Genomic DNA, 15,075 nt, shown 5'->3' on the forward strand with positions numbered 1-15,075 from the left:
CTTAATAGTTAATAGGTCTATAATGACAATTAAGTCTGCATCGAATTATTTTTTTCCCATCAAAGCAAAAAACAACTCTGCACCAGAATTTCACCAACCAGTGTTCTTATAAGGCGCGATCTCCATCGCCTTAGTGGCCCAGTCGTTCAACATCTTGTCGAGCGACTGTTCAATGACGTACTCCTTGCTGGCCAGCTCCCCAATCTCCGCTATCAGCTCGCCGTGCGCCGCCATGCCTTGTTTCAAGCACATTTGGAAGGTCTGCTTCTCGTTCATTGTTACCGTTATACCTGTTGGAATAAGAATAAGCAAGGTAAGTGGGCTTTTTACTTCTTGATCTGTTTTTCGTCTTTTTATAACCTCAGTAAATTTTGCTAGCAATTAATATATTTTAAAATGGATTTTATAATACTTCTAATGCAACCATAAGTATAGAGTTTTGTTATGAAAGTTTGATTTGTTTACGTAAAAATTTATGAATACCAACCAGCTTTTTCCATAAACTCATTCCAATGCCTCTCTTTCATTCCAGGATTTCTTACAGCTTGAATTACAGGAATCAACGGTCTGAATTCGTCGATGTCATCCTAAAATGACCACTATGTTGAATATACTGTTAAGAACCTAAGTTTTAGGATAAATAAATATTAATGTTATTCAAAACTAACTCTTATAGTTAGCGCCACTTGTTGCACTTTTGGCAAATCAGCAAATGTTCGCACACACTTGATAATGGTTTTGTAGTATTCATTAATGAGCGGTTCGATGGAATCTGCATCCACGTACATTAAAGGATTGTCGAACCAAACTTCACGAGCTTTTAGGAAATCTGCAAAGCAATATTTCAATATATTTATTTATTTATTTAAATTCTTTATTTAACACACACAAGAAAGATTAACACAAAAATAAAAAGAACAAAAAAGAAAATCATAACATGTTAAATAGGCGGCCTTATCGCTATAAGCGATCTCTGCCAGGCAACCTTTGGATAGGATTTGTCATACGAATTAAAATTAGATGGGTGGTGTTTGATTTAAAATGATAAAAAAAAAGAAAAATAAAAATAAAATAAAAATATGTACATATAATATATACGTATATATATATATATATATAAGAATAGATACCTAATAATAAATAAATAAGTAAATACAATATAAATGTTGATATCAATACTATAAATACACATACATACATATACACTTACATACATACATAACATACATGATACATAATACATAACTATGTATAAATAAAAATATTATTATTACAGCTCGTTGAAGAAATGGTTATAAATTAGTTTTTTAAATATGTTCAGAGATTTGGCGCGACGTATCGTTATCGGAAGTGCATTCCACAGGAGTATGGCTTGAACATGAAACGAATTTTGATAAAATTTGGTCTTGTGAGGTGGAATTTTTAAAAGTACATTTTCAGAGCATCGAAGGTTGAAATCCGTACTCTCACGAAATTGGAATTTTTCCTTAAGGTAACTGGGAGTATTAGGATGGAACAGGACACGGTATAGGAGTTGGAGAAGGTGGGAGTTCCGACGCTGACGTATTGGTAACCACTTGAGCTTTTTCCTGTATTGAGACACGTGGTCATACTTGCGCAAGCCAAATATGAAGCGTATGCAAACATTTTGGAGTCGCTCAAGTTTGTCCAACTGGATTTCGGTCAGGTCGGGATAACAGGCATCGGCATAATCCAGGATGGGAAGGAGAAGGGACTGTGCAAGAGAAGTTCTGGTGGAAATGGGCAAGAAGTTACGAATTCTCATGAGTGAATGAGATGAGGCAAAGATTTTTTTATTCAACTCATTGATATGTGGTTGCCAAGATAACGTGCGATCAATGGTAACGCCTAAACTTTTGATGCTATCACTGAATGGTATGATGTTACCGTCTACAGTAATAGGGGGTAAACTAGACCATCCTATCCTTGATATGAATGAAGAGCTGCCAATGAGAATAGTTTTAGTCTTAGAAGGATTAACAACTAAGCCATGTGCTCTACTCCAATTCATAATCAGGGAAAGGTCGTTATTTGTAGTAGCTATGGCAGACGGTAAATTTTCAAACGTGGACATCGTGTAGATTTGGAGATCATCTGCATACATGTGTGAGAAGGAAGTGAGAGAAAGTGAGATAGAGTTTATAAATATAGAGAAGAGAAGAGGAGAAAGGACGCCACCTTGTGGAACACCAGCAGTGATATCAGACCAGGTAGAAAAAGTGTTGTCAATTTTGATCCTTTGCTGGCGTCCCAACAAGTAACTTCAATATATATTCAATATATATTTAAATATCAAGAAAAAATGCCTGATATAACATAATGAAAGTACATATAAATGTGTTCATGCACATAGTACAATAACACACAATTTTCTAAGTTTGCAAATATTAGTTTAAGGATAGCCATATTACGAGAATAACTGTTTTTGGATTTCCACAATTCACCAAAAATATTTATGAAAATTGCTCTTCTGATAGTATTTTCTTGTGTTTTTACGCGAGTATTATACATTTAGAAATAATAGATTTTACCGGATTATAAACGCGATTTATTCATTATATTATTGTCCTGACTTTTCGCACACTTTGCACCTACTGTCTTACATATATAGTAAAAAATAATACAATAATAAATAACCATACCAGAAGCAGTGACCCACAAGTTCCTATACGGCTCGAATTCCTTGACCAATCTATTCAGATCTGCAAAGGGCACCACCGGCTGGCCGAACAGCTTCTGCCGCTGGTTCAGCACCCTGCCCCACTCCTGAGAGTCCTTCATGCCCTTCCACGCTTTCTTTATGTCATTTGCTATTTCGTGGACCTGTTAAGGTAGTTAATAGGAGTAGAAGTATGAAGAGATTTTTCAAACGTACAGAAAGATATTACGATATTTATGTAAATGAAAATTATGCGGTATACAATTCTACGTTAAATTTGAAAGCTTTGAAGTTACGAACGTATCTTATTTTAAATCTTTTTATAAATTAAAATATTCCCAAATATAAATCTAATCTCTTTATACCAATTATACTTACTCTCGAGAAGTCGTTCTGCAGCGTAAGCGCCATGCATTGCGACGTGAACATGTCGATTCTATCCGACAGCGTCTGTTCGTCTTGTTGGTGAAGCTTCCAGAACTTCTCTTGCTCTTCTTCAAGGAAATCAGTTGTTGCAACTACCTTTACGTTAATTTTTATTATTTAAATTTAGCCATAAACTTTACTTTTCTGGCGACTGTAATTCAAATGGAGATGATCTTTTTATTTATGAGGTGATTAAAATAAAATTAATACTTAATTTAAGATTTGAAATTAAATCATTTTAAGTCTTTATTATAATTCAAGTAATGGTATAGTTAAATATTACATACTTGTTTGGTAATACTCAGCGGCCAACCGATAGCTTCCCACAAAGCTTTGAAATCTTCATTTTCCAGTGGAGTGAAAAATGCGTCCAATACTTCATAATCCTTAAATATTAATTGATTTTAAAGATTGAATATAAAGTATACATAATTTAAATTTAAACTTATAAATAAATAACTGTCATTCTATTTATTGTATTGCAATATTAATTTAATTAAAATATAATCAGAATTGGCAATTAGATTTCTAACGTAATCATTATTATTGAAATATTCTTTACAATGATCTAGCGCTTCGTAGTCATTAATCGAATGAAGAATTATAGTAAAAGAATTACACAAGTCCAAAACACCATCCATATTTTCAAATCTATAACGTCTTACTTCTCTAAATAGCAAATTACCGTGTGAACTTTCTTCATGATATCTTCTTGTGTTTTCAACGCGAACGGTATCGACTCCATCCACTCCCTAATCTCGAATACGTGTTCTATCGTGTTCGGCTTCTCACCAAGTTTCCTCATGATGCTCTTGTACGCTTGTATCACGTCTTCCACCATGATGCGAACCTCTTCAGCCCACATGGTGAGGAGAGCCTTGATGATGTCCGCTCGTTTGTTTACGAGCGTTTGCTGCAATGTTTTTTGGTTATCATTATCATCGCATCCGATTAAATTGTCTACAATCAACATCTATGTGTTATGTAGATGGTGTACCTACTTGTTAAGCCGTAAGTTGTTGTTAGCCGAAAAGATTTTAATGATTTTTTGCAAGTTGGGTTCGTCTCTACTGGGATTAGGATAATACCTGACAAAATTTTTAAAATAAAAAAAATTACGACATATGTGGAGCCGGGGCGGACAGCTAGAATCTAATATGTACACACCTCACACCAAAATTGCATGTTTGTTTGACTTATTTTTTTGAAGTGAAACTTCTTTATCGGGGTTGGAAAAAAATTTAGTGTAACATTTTTTCGTTACGCGTGACATTTTTCCGTTACGCGCCATCTTTTTCTTATCCCTACTACGCGTGATTCGACGTATTTCTGTAAAGTTGCATATAGTAAATTATTTTTTGAAAAATAAGGTCATAAAGAAGTTTCACTTCTTACGTGTGTACACTAGTACACGCACACATTTTTTTTAATAGAGTTAATATCTTAGATTTGGACATAAACATTTTAGTTGCAAGAAAAAAGGTAAGACAGTGCGATAAGCCGATAACATAAAAGGTATGTTCAGCACCGCAAAGGGAGGCCTATATTATCAAAACATACCGCGAATATATTATTTATTTGCTAGTGATTCCCTTGAGACAATTATTTATTATTCCGTTTGCTAGAATTTTTCCTAAAAGCATTTTATATAATGTGAAAATGATTCCTACATTTACTATGTTCTTACCAATTTTGACAGTATTTTTCAACCGACTTCAAAAGAAGGAAGAATACAATCGATGTATTTTATTTGTTTATAACTTTAAAAATTTCGATTGGGCGAACCATTTTTGATATATTTTATTTTATTCGAAAGCTGGTCCCTCCCACGAGGACATTTAAATTTGGCCTATTTCTGACATGTGTACGGTTATTTTTTTAAGGGCTGATTTTTCAATCCTTGGTTAAAACTTCGAATAATGTATAAAACTACCATTTTAAAAACGTATTCTAATTGCCCGTATTTGACAGTTTACGTGACATTTTAATATTATAGTGTAATACTTTATTGGACGGATAATTTTTATCCAAGCATTGAAAAATCGGCCCTTAGTCTTAAATAATTATTTAACCTTTAGACTATCCACATTTATAGCAAACGGTCCAATATTAATGTACTGCGGCAGTCGCCATATTAGATCTTGTTTCGCATCATAATGCATCTGAACCTCCTCACGGGTCTCTGATGAAGAATGCTTTTCTTCACGGAATGCTCTGGAATGATTTGATTCGAATAATATTGTATAAAAATAAAAATTTAATTTAAAAACATTCTTGAGTTACACCAAGGAATGTGTAACTCAAGAATGTTTTTCTGTGAATGTCAAATCATAGTTTAATGTGTAGTAAGAATACGATAGCCAGGGAGAGAAATTAAAAAAATACATTAATTGATTTCTACGCAAATCGAATTATGTATGTGCATTGCACTTGATTATATGTTTACAAATGAACTCATAAAACAGCATATTATATTTTGTAATTCTCATGTACTTAATTAATTTTAACGTCAGATACTAAAGAACTAACTCAACGTATTCTTCAATATTCAACACATAAATGTCTCTATAGCACTCGTACTGCCGCATGTACGCTTTGAGCGGTATGATTGCTTTGCGATACGCCAGTAACAGCCGCTCTCTGTATTCAACCACGTTCGGTTCCATTAAACCTGATTGGGATTCATAATTTTACAGAAAAATATTAATTAATGAAATTTTGGGTATTGTGGTAAGTAAAAATGAAATGAAAAAGAAAAACAAGTGATAACTGCGTTAAAAACAACCGACTTCAAACTTGCACTTGCAACATTTACAAATACAGACAAAAATGCTCATAAAATAAAAACTACTGGGCATATCCGAATAAAATTGTTATGGGACCAATTCGACACCATCCTGCATCGAACAAAAAAAGAATCAAAGTAAATCGGTTCAGAAACCACGGAGTAATCGGTGTACATACATAAAAAAAACATACCGGCCGAATTGATAACCTCCTCCTTTTTTTGAAGTCGGTTAATGAAAACCTTTATTTCAGAAAAAAACACAATACATTTAGAATTTAACAATACAAAAAAAATGCTGTAGCTTTTACACATTTTAATAACTTTTTTTACTTAAGTTATGGCTTGTTTGGAGATAGAGTGTGTCAAATAGGCTAAAATTTGGAAGTAGTGAAACCACAGAGGGAAACCGTTATAGCCGTTACTTGTGCATTAAAACAACGCGTAAAAATATCATTTCAACATATGCAAATATTTAAAAATAGGTAATATTATAAAAACTAACCAATAGACGTGAGAAAAAGTTCCTTATCAAAAACGAGACCGGTCATAATCATCGGATGCACTTGGGGGATAAAGTGGCAGCGATACAGCATCTCTCTGAACAATCTCTGGATTACAACCTAGAATGATATATAGAAAAATACTAAAATAAATATGCTTGAACTGCCATAGGATCCTGTCTCAGTTTTTCTGCATTGAAAACAAGGGATTAACATAAATAATTTGAAAGAAAGAATTAGACATTTTATATAATGCTAATGAAACGGAATCTTGCAGATATTATTTAGATCGCAAATATAGAATTAAATTTCCTTCGGTTTCGTTTGTCTACACGTCTTGTTATCACGCGTCAGCAATTTCCTATTGTAGCTCTTTTAGGTTTTGTAATCCGACGAAATTGGCCTTTATATTTCTCCAAGTTCTTTTACATAGTTAATGGTGGTTTGAGTGTGAATGTGTATGTTTTTTTGCAGTTTTACTATACATATAGGTTCGTTAAAAGAGGAATAAAAAATAAGGGTAACATTATTTGAGTTTTCTAGTTTTGATTTAAAAAGATAGGCGACTATTGTTCGCTGATTTTGCGGACAATAGTCAGTTAAATTTGCAAAGACGTACAGAACCAATCACTTATATAGCACATAATAATGTAAAGTTTTAAGAAGAGTTAAATATTTTTTTTTACCTACATTTTATCAAAAGAAAATAGTTTCACACCTCAAACTGCTCCGGCGGCGTAGTATAATACGGTCCGTCTTCACACATCATCAGGTGAAAGTAGAAAAGGGTAGGAGTGGGGGAACGGAAGGGGGAGTTGATCAGGTCATTGGGATCCCACTCGTAGTCGTCTTCACACACGTAGGTGCAGAGGCAGGGGGTCTCGCAGAGCCCCACGAACATCGCCATGGACTGCTCGATGCAATAGCGCAGGGCGTACTGAAAGTTTTGGGTACATTTGTATCTTTTATCTGTTCTATCTATTTATTGTGGAAAGATGACTGGTAATGTTTGAGCATTCTTCACGCATTCCAACGAACGGGAAATTATTTAAATATCTGCTTTTATTTTCTATATCGATTTCTGAACAACCGTTTGAGGAAATATATTTATTTAGAATTTATATATTTATTTACCTGCATACGGAATCTAACGAGTTGCATGAAACGGCAAAGTTTACTGATTCCGTAGAACTCCCATTTTTTCTCGTATATATTGAACCACCTTTAAATAAAGTTAATTCTAAAAATGTATTAAGTACTTATAGCCGTATCAATTTAAAACTAGAGAAGAACTTTTCTCACAAAAGCAAAGGTGAATATCCATTTTTTCCTAGTACCTAATACCCCTGATTCTGTTGAGATAAAACATTGCTTAAAACATTTTTAGAAAGTACCTATTTAATATCTTACCCTTTTCCAACATCTCTGAAAGACATCCTAATCGCATGCGCTGTAGCGTTCAGCCACGTTATGTGTAAATATTTCAACATCTGAAAATAACATCGATCTTACGTCAATCTTAAAAAAAACCTTAGTCGAAATTGAAAACATTGAGTTCAATAATTATGTAGATAACCAGAGAGCTGCGTATTATTTTCTTTTGAAGGTTATGGTATACTTATCCTATTTACTGTAATCTAGTATCAAAATTACTAAAATTTACAATATTAGTAAGATAATATATTTTACCATTGAAGTGCAGTGTTGTTGTGCAGCATCAAATTCTCCCAGACTCGCGTTACGGCCATAGTTTGTTGTGTAAAACAGCATACCTTCAACCTAAATAGAAGAACGACATTTTTTTAAAGTTTTACTAGTTTGCATCAGATGTGCAACGATAGAATTTTTGTGGATGTTAAACAGTTTCATCCTAGCAGAGATTCAACAAACAAAAAATTATTATAATCCACACAGCTGTTATATGATTCTCTGTAATAACCTATCTATACTAATATTGTAAAGCTGAAAAGTTTGTTTGTTTGTTTGAACGCGCTAATTTCGGGAACTACTGGTACGATTTGAAAAATTCTTTCGGTGTTAGATAGCCCATTTATCGAGGAAGGCTATATATCATAACGCTAAGACCAACAGGAGCAGAGCACTGCGGGTAAAAGCGCGGAGCAAAGCTAGTGCAAGATATTTCTGCTGTGTGTGTGCTTGTCACTGAATTCCTGCTACACTGTTAGACTGATTTTAATGATTTAGAAATTAAAGACTTTTTAAGACGTGGTCGGTGGTGGACGCGGGGAGACTCCCCGTGACCACGCTCGCTGTAAAGTGTTCGAAACGTCGGGAAAATAATATAATGATTAAATCGCGTTTAAAATCCGTTAAAAAGTCTTTAATTTCTAAATGTATAATACTCGCGTAAAATCAAACCCTAGAAAATACTATGATTTTAATGACTTTTTTTCAGATGGATTCAAGAACGGTTCATATTTAAAATTCAAACGCAAGTACAAGCAAAAGATCAAAAACAAGCAGAAACCTTAAGACACTCTTCAACAACAAGATGTATGCAGGACACGGATTCTGTGAGGACATAGAGCGAGTTCCACTGGTTGAACTTCACACGGCCCTTGAAGTCGTCCATGACGCAGGGATAGCGACCTGTATGAATTCAAATAGCTTAATTTCAAGCGTAGAGTGAACAGGTACCTTCTAGGGAAGCGCGTTCCATCTTAGACCATATCTCAGCTTAACATCAGGCGAGATTGTGGTCAAACGCTTCCCTATACTCAATAAAAAATAAATTTCGTTCATAAAAATCTAGAGAATACAGATATTTTTTACGATTAAACAACCAACTCTGAAATTTTCATTTAGTTTATGACTATAACTGACAAATAGGTAATAATAGTATCTTTATTATAATGACCAGATGACCATTATTTTAAGCATACATTGACATAATAAGTATACTCGTAAAAGCTCACAATTTACTTTACACAGTGTAAACTATCCTTTACATATAATAATAATTCTATCTGGTTTATTATTTCAGCGTAATAGAGTAACATTCAAAGATATAACATTACTAAGATAATAGAATAACAAATGTATACCATAATCCGGTACAGGTGGCACATACTCCTTGCTCGGCACATCAATGAAATTGTACACGTCTCGATACTTTTGTATCGTGTAGATTATTTTCATTTTACCCTCAGCTCTTCTATGGAGTAGGTAACCCTGGAATATGGAAACAATTTTTTAATTTTTTGGTTTTATGTTTTATAAATGTTTCCATATTCTCTTTTCAATAGCATAATATAAGAGAGAAACTCCGTCAATACATAATTATTTTATCAAAATATATTTTTAGAATTCATACATTCATCTAAGTAGATAAGTATAGTAGCATAGTTTATTTTATAAAATAAAAGATTCGAACGCGTCATAGAGCTATTCAGTTCTAAATAAAAATCTTAAAATATTATTTAATTCGATTCATTACCTCATGTTTCAAAGCCTTCAAGTGGTCCTCGTCCACGTCGACCGCTTGCCTATGGATCCTCACCATCTTGATGATAGCCGGCATGTAGTGCAAGGGCATTTGGGGCAGACCGTCCAGAAGGAGACAGTCCAAGTATAGATAAAACCTGACATATTTCATCTTTTAAGTTGGAACCAGAATTACGGAAGTTCAATATAATTATAGATAAGAAACAGAGCTATAATAGTTTCCAGGCGGTTAATGGTGGATAAAGTAGGCAATTATTTTATTTTTGTCTTCTATTTGAACTTTGTTGATCAATGTTAAATGAAGAAAAAATATACTTGAATAGAAACTATACGGAATTTTATGACGTCATCAATAAATGAATTAAGAACATCCAAATTATTTCAAATTATTGTATCAAGAGTAGTGCTATTCTGCAGTATGTTTTACCTAATGTTATTTTCTACTTCTCTCCTTAAATCTACTGCAAACTTAACGCGTCTCGCAAATGTCTCTGGATCGTCGGCCTTGAACATAAGTCGGATACGGGGAATTCTGAAAATATTAATGAGTTAAGGAGTCAGGTTATTAGAATAATTGACATGTAGCTACTTCAAGAAGACCAATAAAACTTGTGAACCTAATATTAATAGGATTACAAAGAAGAACAAAAATATAAAAGTAAATAAATAACATCTACTCACTGCCGATAGTTCTAAGTAAATTAAAGTAAATAAAAAAAATATAGCAGTTGGTAATTTTCGTAATATCCGTCACAATACAGAAATACTAGCTGTTTCCCGCGGTTTTAGTCGCATTTCTCCGCTCCTGTTGGTCTTAGCGTGATGATATAATAAAGCCTATAGCCATTCTCGATAAATGGTCTGTCTAACACCGAAAGAGTTTTTCAAAATGAACCAATAGTTCCTGAGATGAGCGCGTTCAAACAAACAAACTCTTCAGCTTTATAATAATAAGTATAGATATACTTTTAATTTATAGAAATAAGTATTTAAGAAACTCACTGAAATCGTCGTTTAGTTCCATCGAGTGCCATAACTTCCCATTTGTCTGTTTGTTCGTCATAACTAAATGCAGCAACATTAATCCACTGTTGATGAAGAAAATTAATTATGAATGTTGAGACCATGGACGAATATGGTTGAGACCAATGTTACAGTTTAGTTCAATAACCATCACATTTTTACTAAGCATTCAGTTATTAACAAAATACACGAGTTGATGTACCGTACCAAAACGCTCTACAAATTGATTTCAGTCAAACTGTTTCAAAAATTTAATCATGGACTTTCAAAAAACTTATTCGATTTTTTTAAAGTGAAACTTCTTTAGGCGCGTTAAGAGATTTTAAAGTCGTGTCATGTCAATACCGTCACCTCATTAAGTAAGGAGACGATTTTAGTATTTTTGAATCTTGCCTAAGAAGTTTCACTTTCGACACGTGATCTCTTTTTTTATTAAAACTACTCACACACGAGTTCCTCTAACCAGTCGTAATATAAACTAATTAAATTTTCATCAATATGATATTATGATAAACCTCATATAAATTGTTTAACATCTGGAACAGATCTCCACTTTTGGTGGATTTTCCTTCCTCTTTGGGTATGAAAGCGAGACCAGGGCATGGATACTGTTCACCTTCGATCATGCCAAGGTTTAACCACTCTTCAGGAATTCTAGAATATAAGCATTATTGCTTTATTCAATGAAAATGACTCCACTTATGAATGAAAGTAGTGTATGGTCAGTCAAGTTCTACAAATAGGAAATTATCTTTATTTAACTGTATTTCTTTCTGTTACATAATACATGGCAAAATGAATCTTATTGTTTAGCATGAAGGTACTTTATTGCCCAACTTTAGAACGTAAAGGTAAGGCGAAGAATTATACGATGACAACCACGTTAATTAATTATTTAAAAGTGGTTTGAATAATTCTAAAACCAACTGGCGTATAATAAAAAACATAATAAACCTGCAATCAAAATCAGTGTTGTCGAAGATTTCCAAATCCAGCTTGGGAAAAGGACTGTAGAGGGCGTAGTGTTCCTGCTCTGAGATTGGGTACTCTGATGGAGGTAATAACCAATATGGCTGGATGCCGAGCTCACGGAGCATTTTCTGAAATTAATTTATTCATTCATCTATATTGTGAGGATGGATGGATGGATGGATGTTTGTATTTCACGTAAAAACTACAGAACCGATTACAAGTAAACTTGGTATATAGGTAACTAAAGAGTAAAGACTAAAGACCTTTGTCTGATTCTGAATTCTTATTCAGAATCAGACATATTATATTATATATATTCTTTAGATAAAGGCTACTTTTTATTTCGGAAATACCACAGGAACGGTAACTATGCGGGGTTTTCTTTGAAAACGCGGGCGAAGGCGCGGGCGGAAATTTCGTTTCTAAGATAATATAGCATTTACAATAATGCTGAATCATAAATTTAATATATTGATATTGTAAATTATTTTAAATGTATAATTATTGTGGGACATAAGGTTCCATTGATACACAAATGTTTATTTATAATATCCTCTAGGCTCTACATTCAATCATAACAATTATTTTGATTCCTATGAATTGTGATAAAATATTTTAGTTAATAGACGACACAAATTGTGTACATGACGTAATCATTACCTTTATATTAGCGGCAAGGAATTTTCTCCTAAGCCGTTCAATTTTGACCAGCCTTGGTAACTCCTTTGGCAGAACTATGCTAAGAAACTGCAACTTTGGTACAAACGTCTCGAACGGGAATTGCTGCGAAAAAAACATTTTCATTGTAATGACGATATGAGTAATTTTAATAAAAAAATCGGTTTATTCATAACCTTTAATATGTAGCAATATTGCAGATTTTTAAATTATTTAACTTTAGGTAATATTCAGTGTTTGACAGTTCTCAAATCAAAATATTATGTCCTAAACTTCACAATTACAACGTGTTCTTTTATTACTTTATTTATAACAAGTACTAAGTAAAAGTCTAATAGGTAGCGCGCACGAGCAACTTTGTCTCCGCAACTATTTTGTCTCTCCCACCCATGGGCTAGTATGAAAGTGCGCGCACGTAGCGACGCAACTCCCCATACAATTGATGGGAGAGACAAAATAGTTGCGCAGACAAAAGTTGTTCTTGTGCGCTAGCTCTAAGTAATAAACTCTCATTTCCTACGCTCTACGGTAGAGCTTCTACGATAAATGTTGATTGTGCGTAACCTTCTCCAGATAAAGAAAATCTACTGAACCAGCATAAAACAAAAATCCTTAAAACCCTTGACTTTTTTAGAATATAACAATGAATATTCTAAAGTTTTTATTAAGCCTTGATACAAAAAACTTGTTATTTAACCAAATCCAGTGAACTCATTTAAAATTAATGAGAGTTACCGTTTTATCGAGACTAATTGATACAACTCCTTCATATAATTAAGTTACAAGTTTTTCCTTATAATTGCCGCAAGCTATAAAAGTTGGATATTACTATTTTTATTTATTATAGGATTATTAAATAAGGTCTTCTTAAAATAATGAAAATTGTATTTAATTCAAAAAGATTGTGTGATCCATACTAATAATAAATGCGAAAGTAACTCTGTCTGTCTGTCTGTCTGTTACTCAATCACGACTAAACTACTGAACCAATTTTCATGAAATTTGGTATGGAGATATTTTGATACCCGAGAAAGGACATAGGATAGGTTTTATCCCGGAAATCCCACGGGAACAGGAACTATGCGGGTTTTTCTTTGACTGCGCGGGCGATGCCGCGGGTGGAAAGCTAGTTTCTTGTAAAAGTTAAATATAAGAAATACTTAGTTTTTTGCTCGATTACGATCAAACTTTAAAGGTAAAAGGTTAATTACTATGCAAAGACGGAATAAATAAAAGGTAAAAACGGTAGATACCTAAAGCACACTAACAACTAAATAACACTAATAATATAAATAAATACAACATAGGTATTACAATGCTCTCATCTTCTCTATATGTAGTCCATCTTCCTGGTGGTAACAGCAGTTTGGGCTTCTGCGGCTTCGGCAGTGAGACCAACATTGGCGCTAGCTTATCTGTTTTTGCCTGTAAATCAATTTTCATGATGAATGATATAATTGGAGTGCATGCGAATCTACTGTATTCCATCACATATCACTTAATTTATAGATTGAATAGGTAATATTATATCCGTAACTACTGGACCGATTAAAAAAAAACAATTCCACCTTAAGATTCCTACAGTACCTATCCCTGATGAACATGGTCTATATTTTATGATGTTTTTATCCCGAGACAACAGACGGAGCCGGGACGGGCGGCTGGTTATTAATAATTTGTCAAGTTCCAACGCAGGCGAACCGCGGGCCAAAAGCTGGTTATAATTAATATATAAGTATATATATATATATATATATATATATATATAAGTATATATATATATAAAAGTACCTGTAACATAAGTTTCATGCGCTTCTTAGCATACACTTCTCTAGAAGGATCCTCCTTCGTCATGTTCGACACCAATTCAGAATAATATCCACGCTTCGGGATGGAATCTCTCTCAGTATTGTCATAAACCACATCATGGTATTTGATTCTTTTTTTCTTACTAAATGTTACACTCATTTTTACCTATTTCACCAATTTATTCAATAAAATAATAACTATTAATCACAATTAATATTAATACAATTATTATTCAAAGTGACATTTGGTTTGACAAAAATGTTTTTAATTTTTCGTAAATCCGCAATGAATGTTTTTGCACAGATTTGTTTACTTGTTAAAAAAGGTTTTAAGGGAATATTTTATTCAATACGTTCAGAAAATTAATTTGTTTATCGCCCAGTTCATTATATTATACAACAATAATGATGTTATCATCTATTATAGTAATGATATTATTATACATATTTTAATAGAGCCGTCTAAATTATTTACATGTCTTTAAATATCTTAATCTTAATCTTAATCTTAATCTAATATATAAAAATCAATGCCACTTTTCGTTGTAATTCCATAACTCGAGAACGGCTGAACCGATTTCGATAATTCTTTTTTTATTATATTCCTTGAAGTACGAGGATGGTTCTTATGTAGAGAAAACGTTAATATGTACCACGGGCGAAGCCGGGGCGGACCGCTAGTATGTATATATAAATCTCGTGTCACAATGTTTGTCCTCAATAGACTCCTAAACA

General features: G+C 33.2%; 1 protein-coding gene across 1 annotated transcript in view; it reads right to left on the minus strand.

Annotated features, from left to right (window-relative positions):
- The window catches only part of LOC123701526 (dynein axonemal heavy chain 1-like), a 56,313-nt gene extending 41,813 nt beyond the window's left edge, over positions 1-14,500 (minus strand). The window contains exons 1-24 of the mRNA XM_045649030.1: positions 14,324-14,500; positions 13,847-13,957; positions 12,515-12,637; positions 11,837-11,982; positions 11,398-11,536; positions 10,862-10,947; positions 10,287-10,391; positions 9,852-9,996; positions 9,460-9,586; positions 8,883-9,004; positions 8,084-8,173; positions 7,805-7,884; positions 7,529-7,616; positions 7,113-7,331; positions 6,397-6,514; positions 5,636-5,777; positions 5,179-5,320; positions 3,792-4,019; positions 3,394-3,492; positions 3,059-3,202; positions 2,664-2,844; positions 669-829; positions 488-587; positions 99-290 (exon numbers count right to left, since the gene is read on the minus strand). Coding sequence (XP_045504986.1) covers positions 99-290; positions 488-587; positions 669-829; positions 2,664-2,844; positions 3,059-3,202; positions 3,394-3,492; positions 3,792-4,019; positions 5,179-5,320; positions 5,636-5,777; positions 6,397-6,514; positions 7,113-7,331; positions 7,529-7,616; positions 7,805-7,884; positions 8,084-8,173; positions 8,883-9,004; positions 9,460-9,586; positions 9,852-9,996; positions 10,287-10,391; positions 10,862-10,947; positions 11,398-11,536; positions 11,837-11,982; positions 12,515-12,637; positions 13,847-13,957; positions 14,324-14,500 — 3,265 coding nt within the window. The remainder of the gene's footprint in view (positions 1-98; positions 291-487; positions 588-668; positions 830-2,663; positions 2,845-3,058; positions 3,203-3,393; positions 3,493-3,791; positions 4,020-5,178; positions 5,321-5,635; positions 5,778-6,396; positions 6,515-7,112; positions 7,332-7,528; positions 7,617-7,804; positions 7,885-8,083; positions 8,174-8,882; positions 9,005-9,459; positions 9,587-9,851; positions 9,997-10,286; positions 10,392-10,861; positions 10,948-11,397; positions 11,537-11,836; positions 11,983-12,514; positions 12,638-13,846; positions 13,958-14,323) is intronic.
- Between the last annotated feature and the right edge of the window lie 575 nt (positions 14,501-15,075).

Source organism: Colias croceus, chromosome 21 (genome assembly GCF_905220415.1).
Source record: "Colias croceus chromosome 21, ilColCroc2.1".
NCBI classification, from domain to species: domain Eukaryota; kingdom Metazoa; phylum Arthropoda; class Insecta; order Lepidoptera; family Pieridae; genus Colias; species Colias croceus.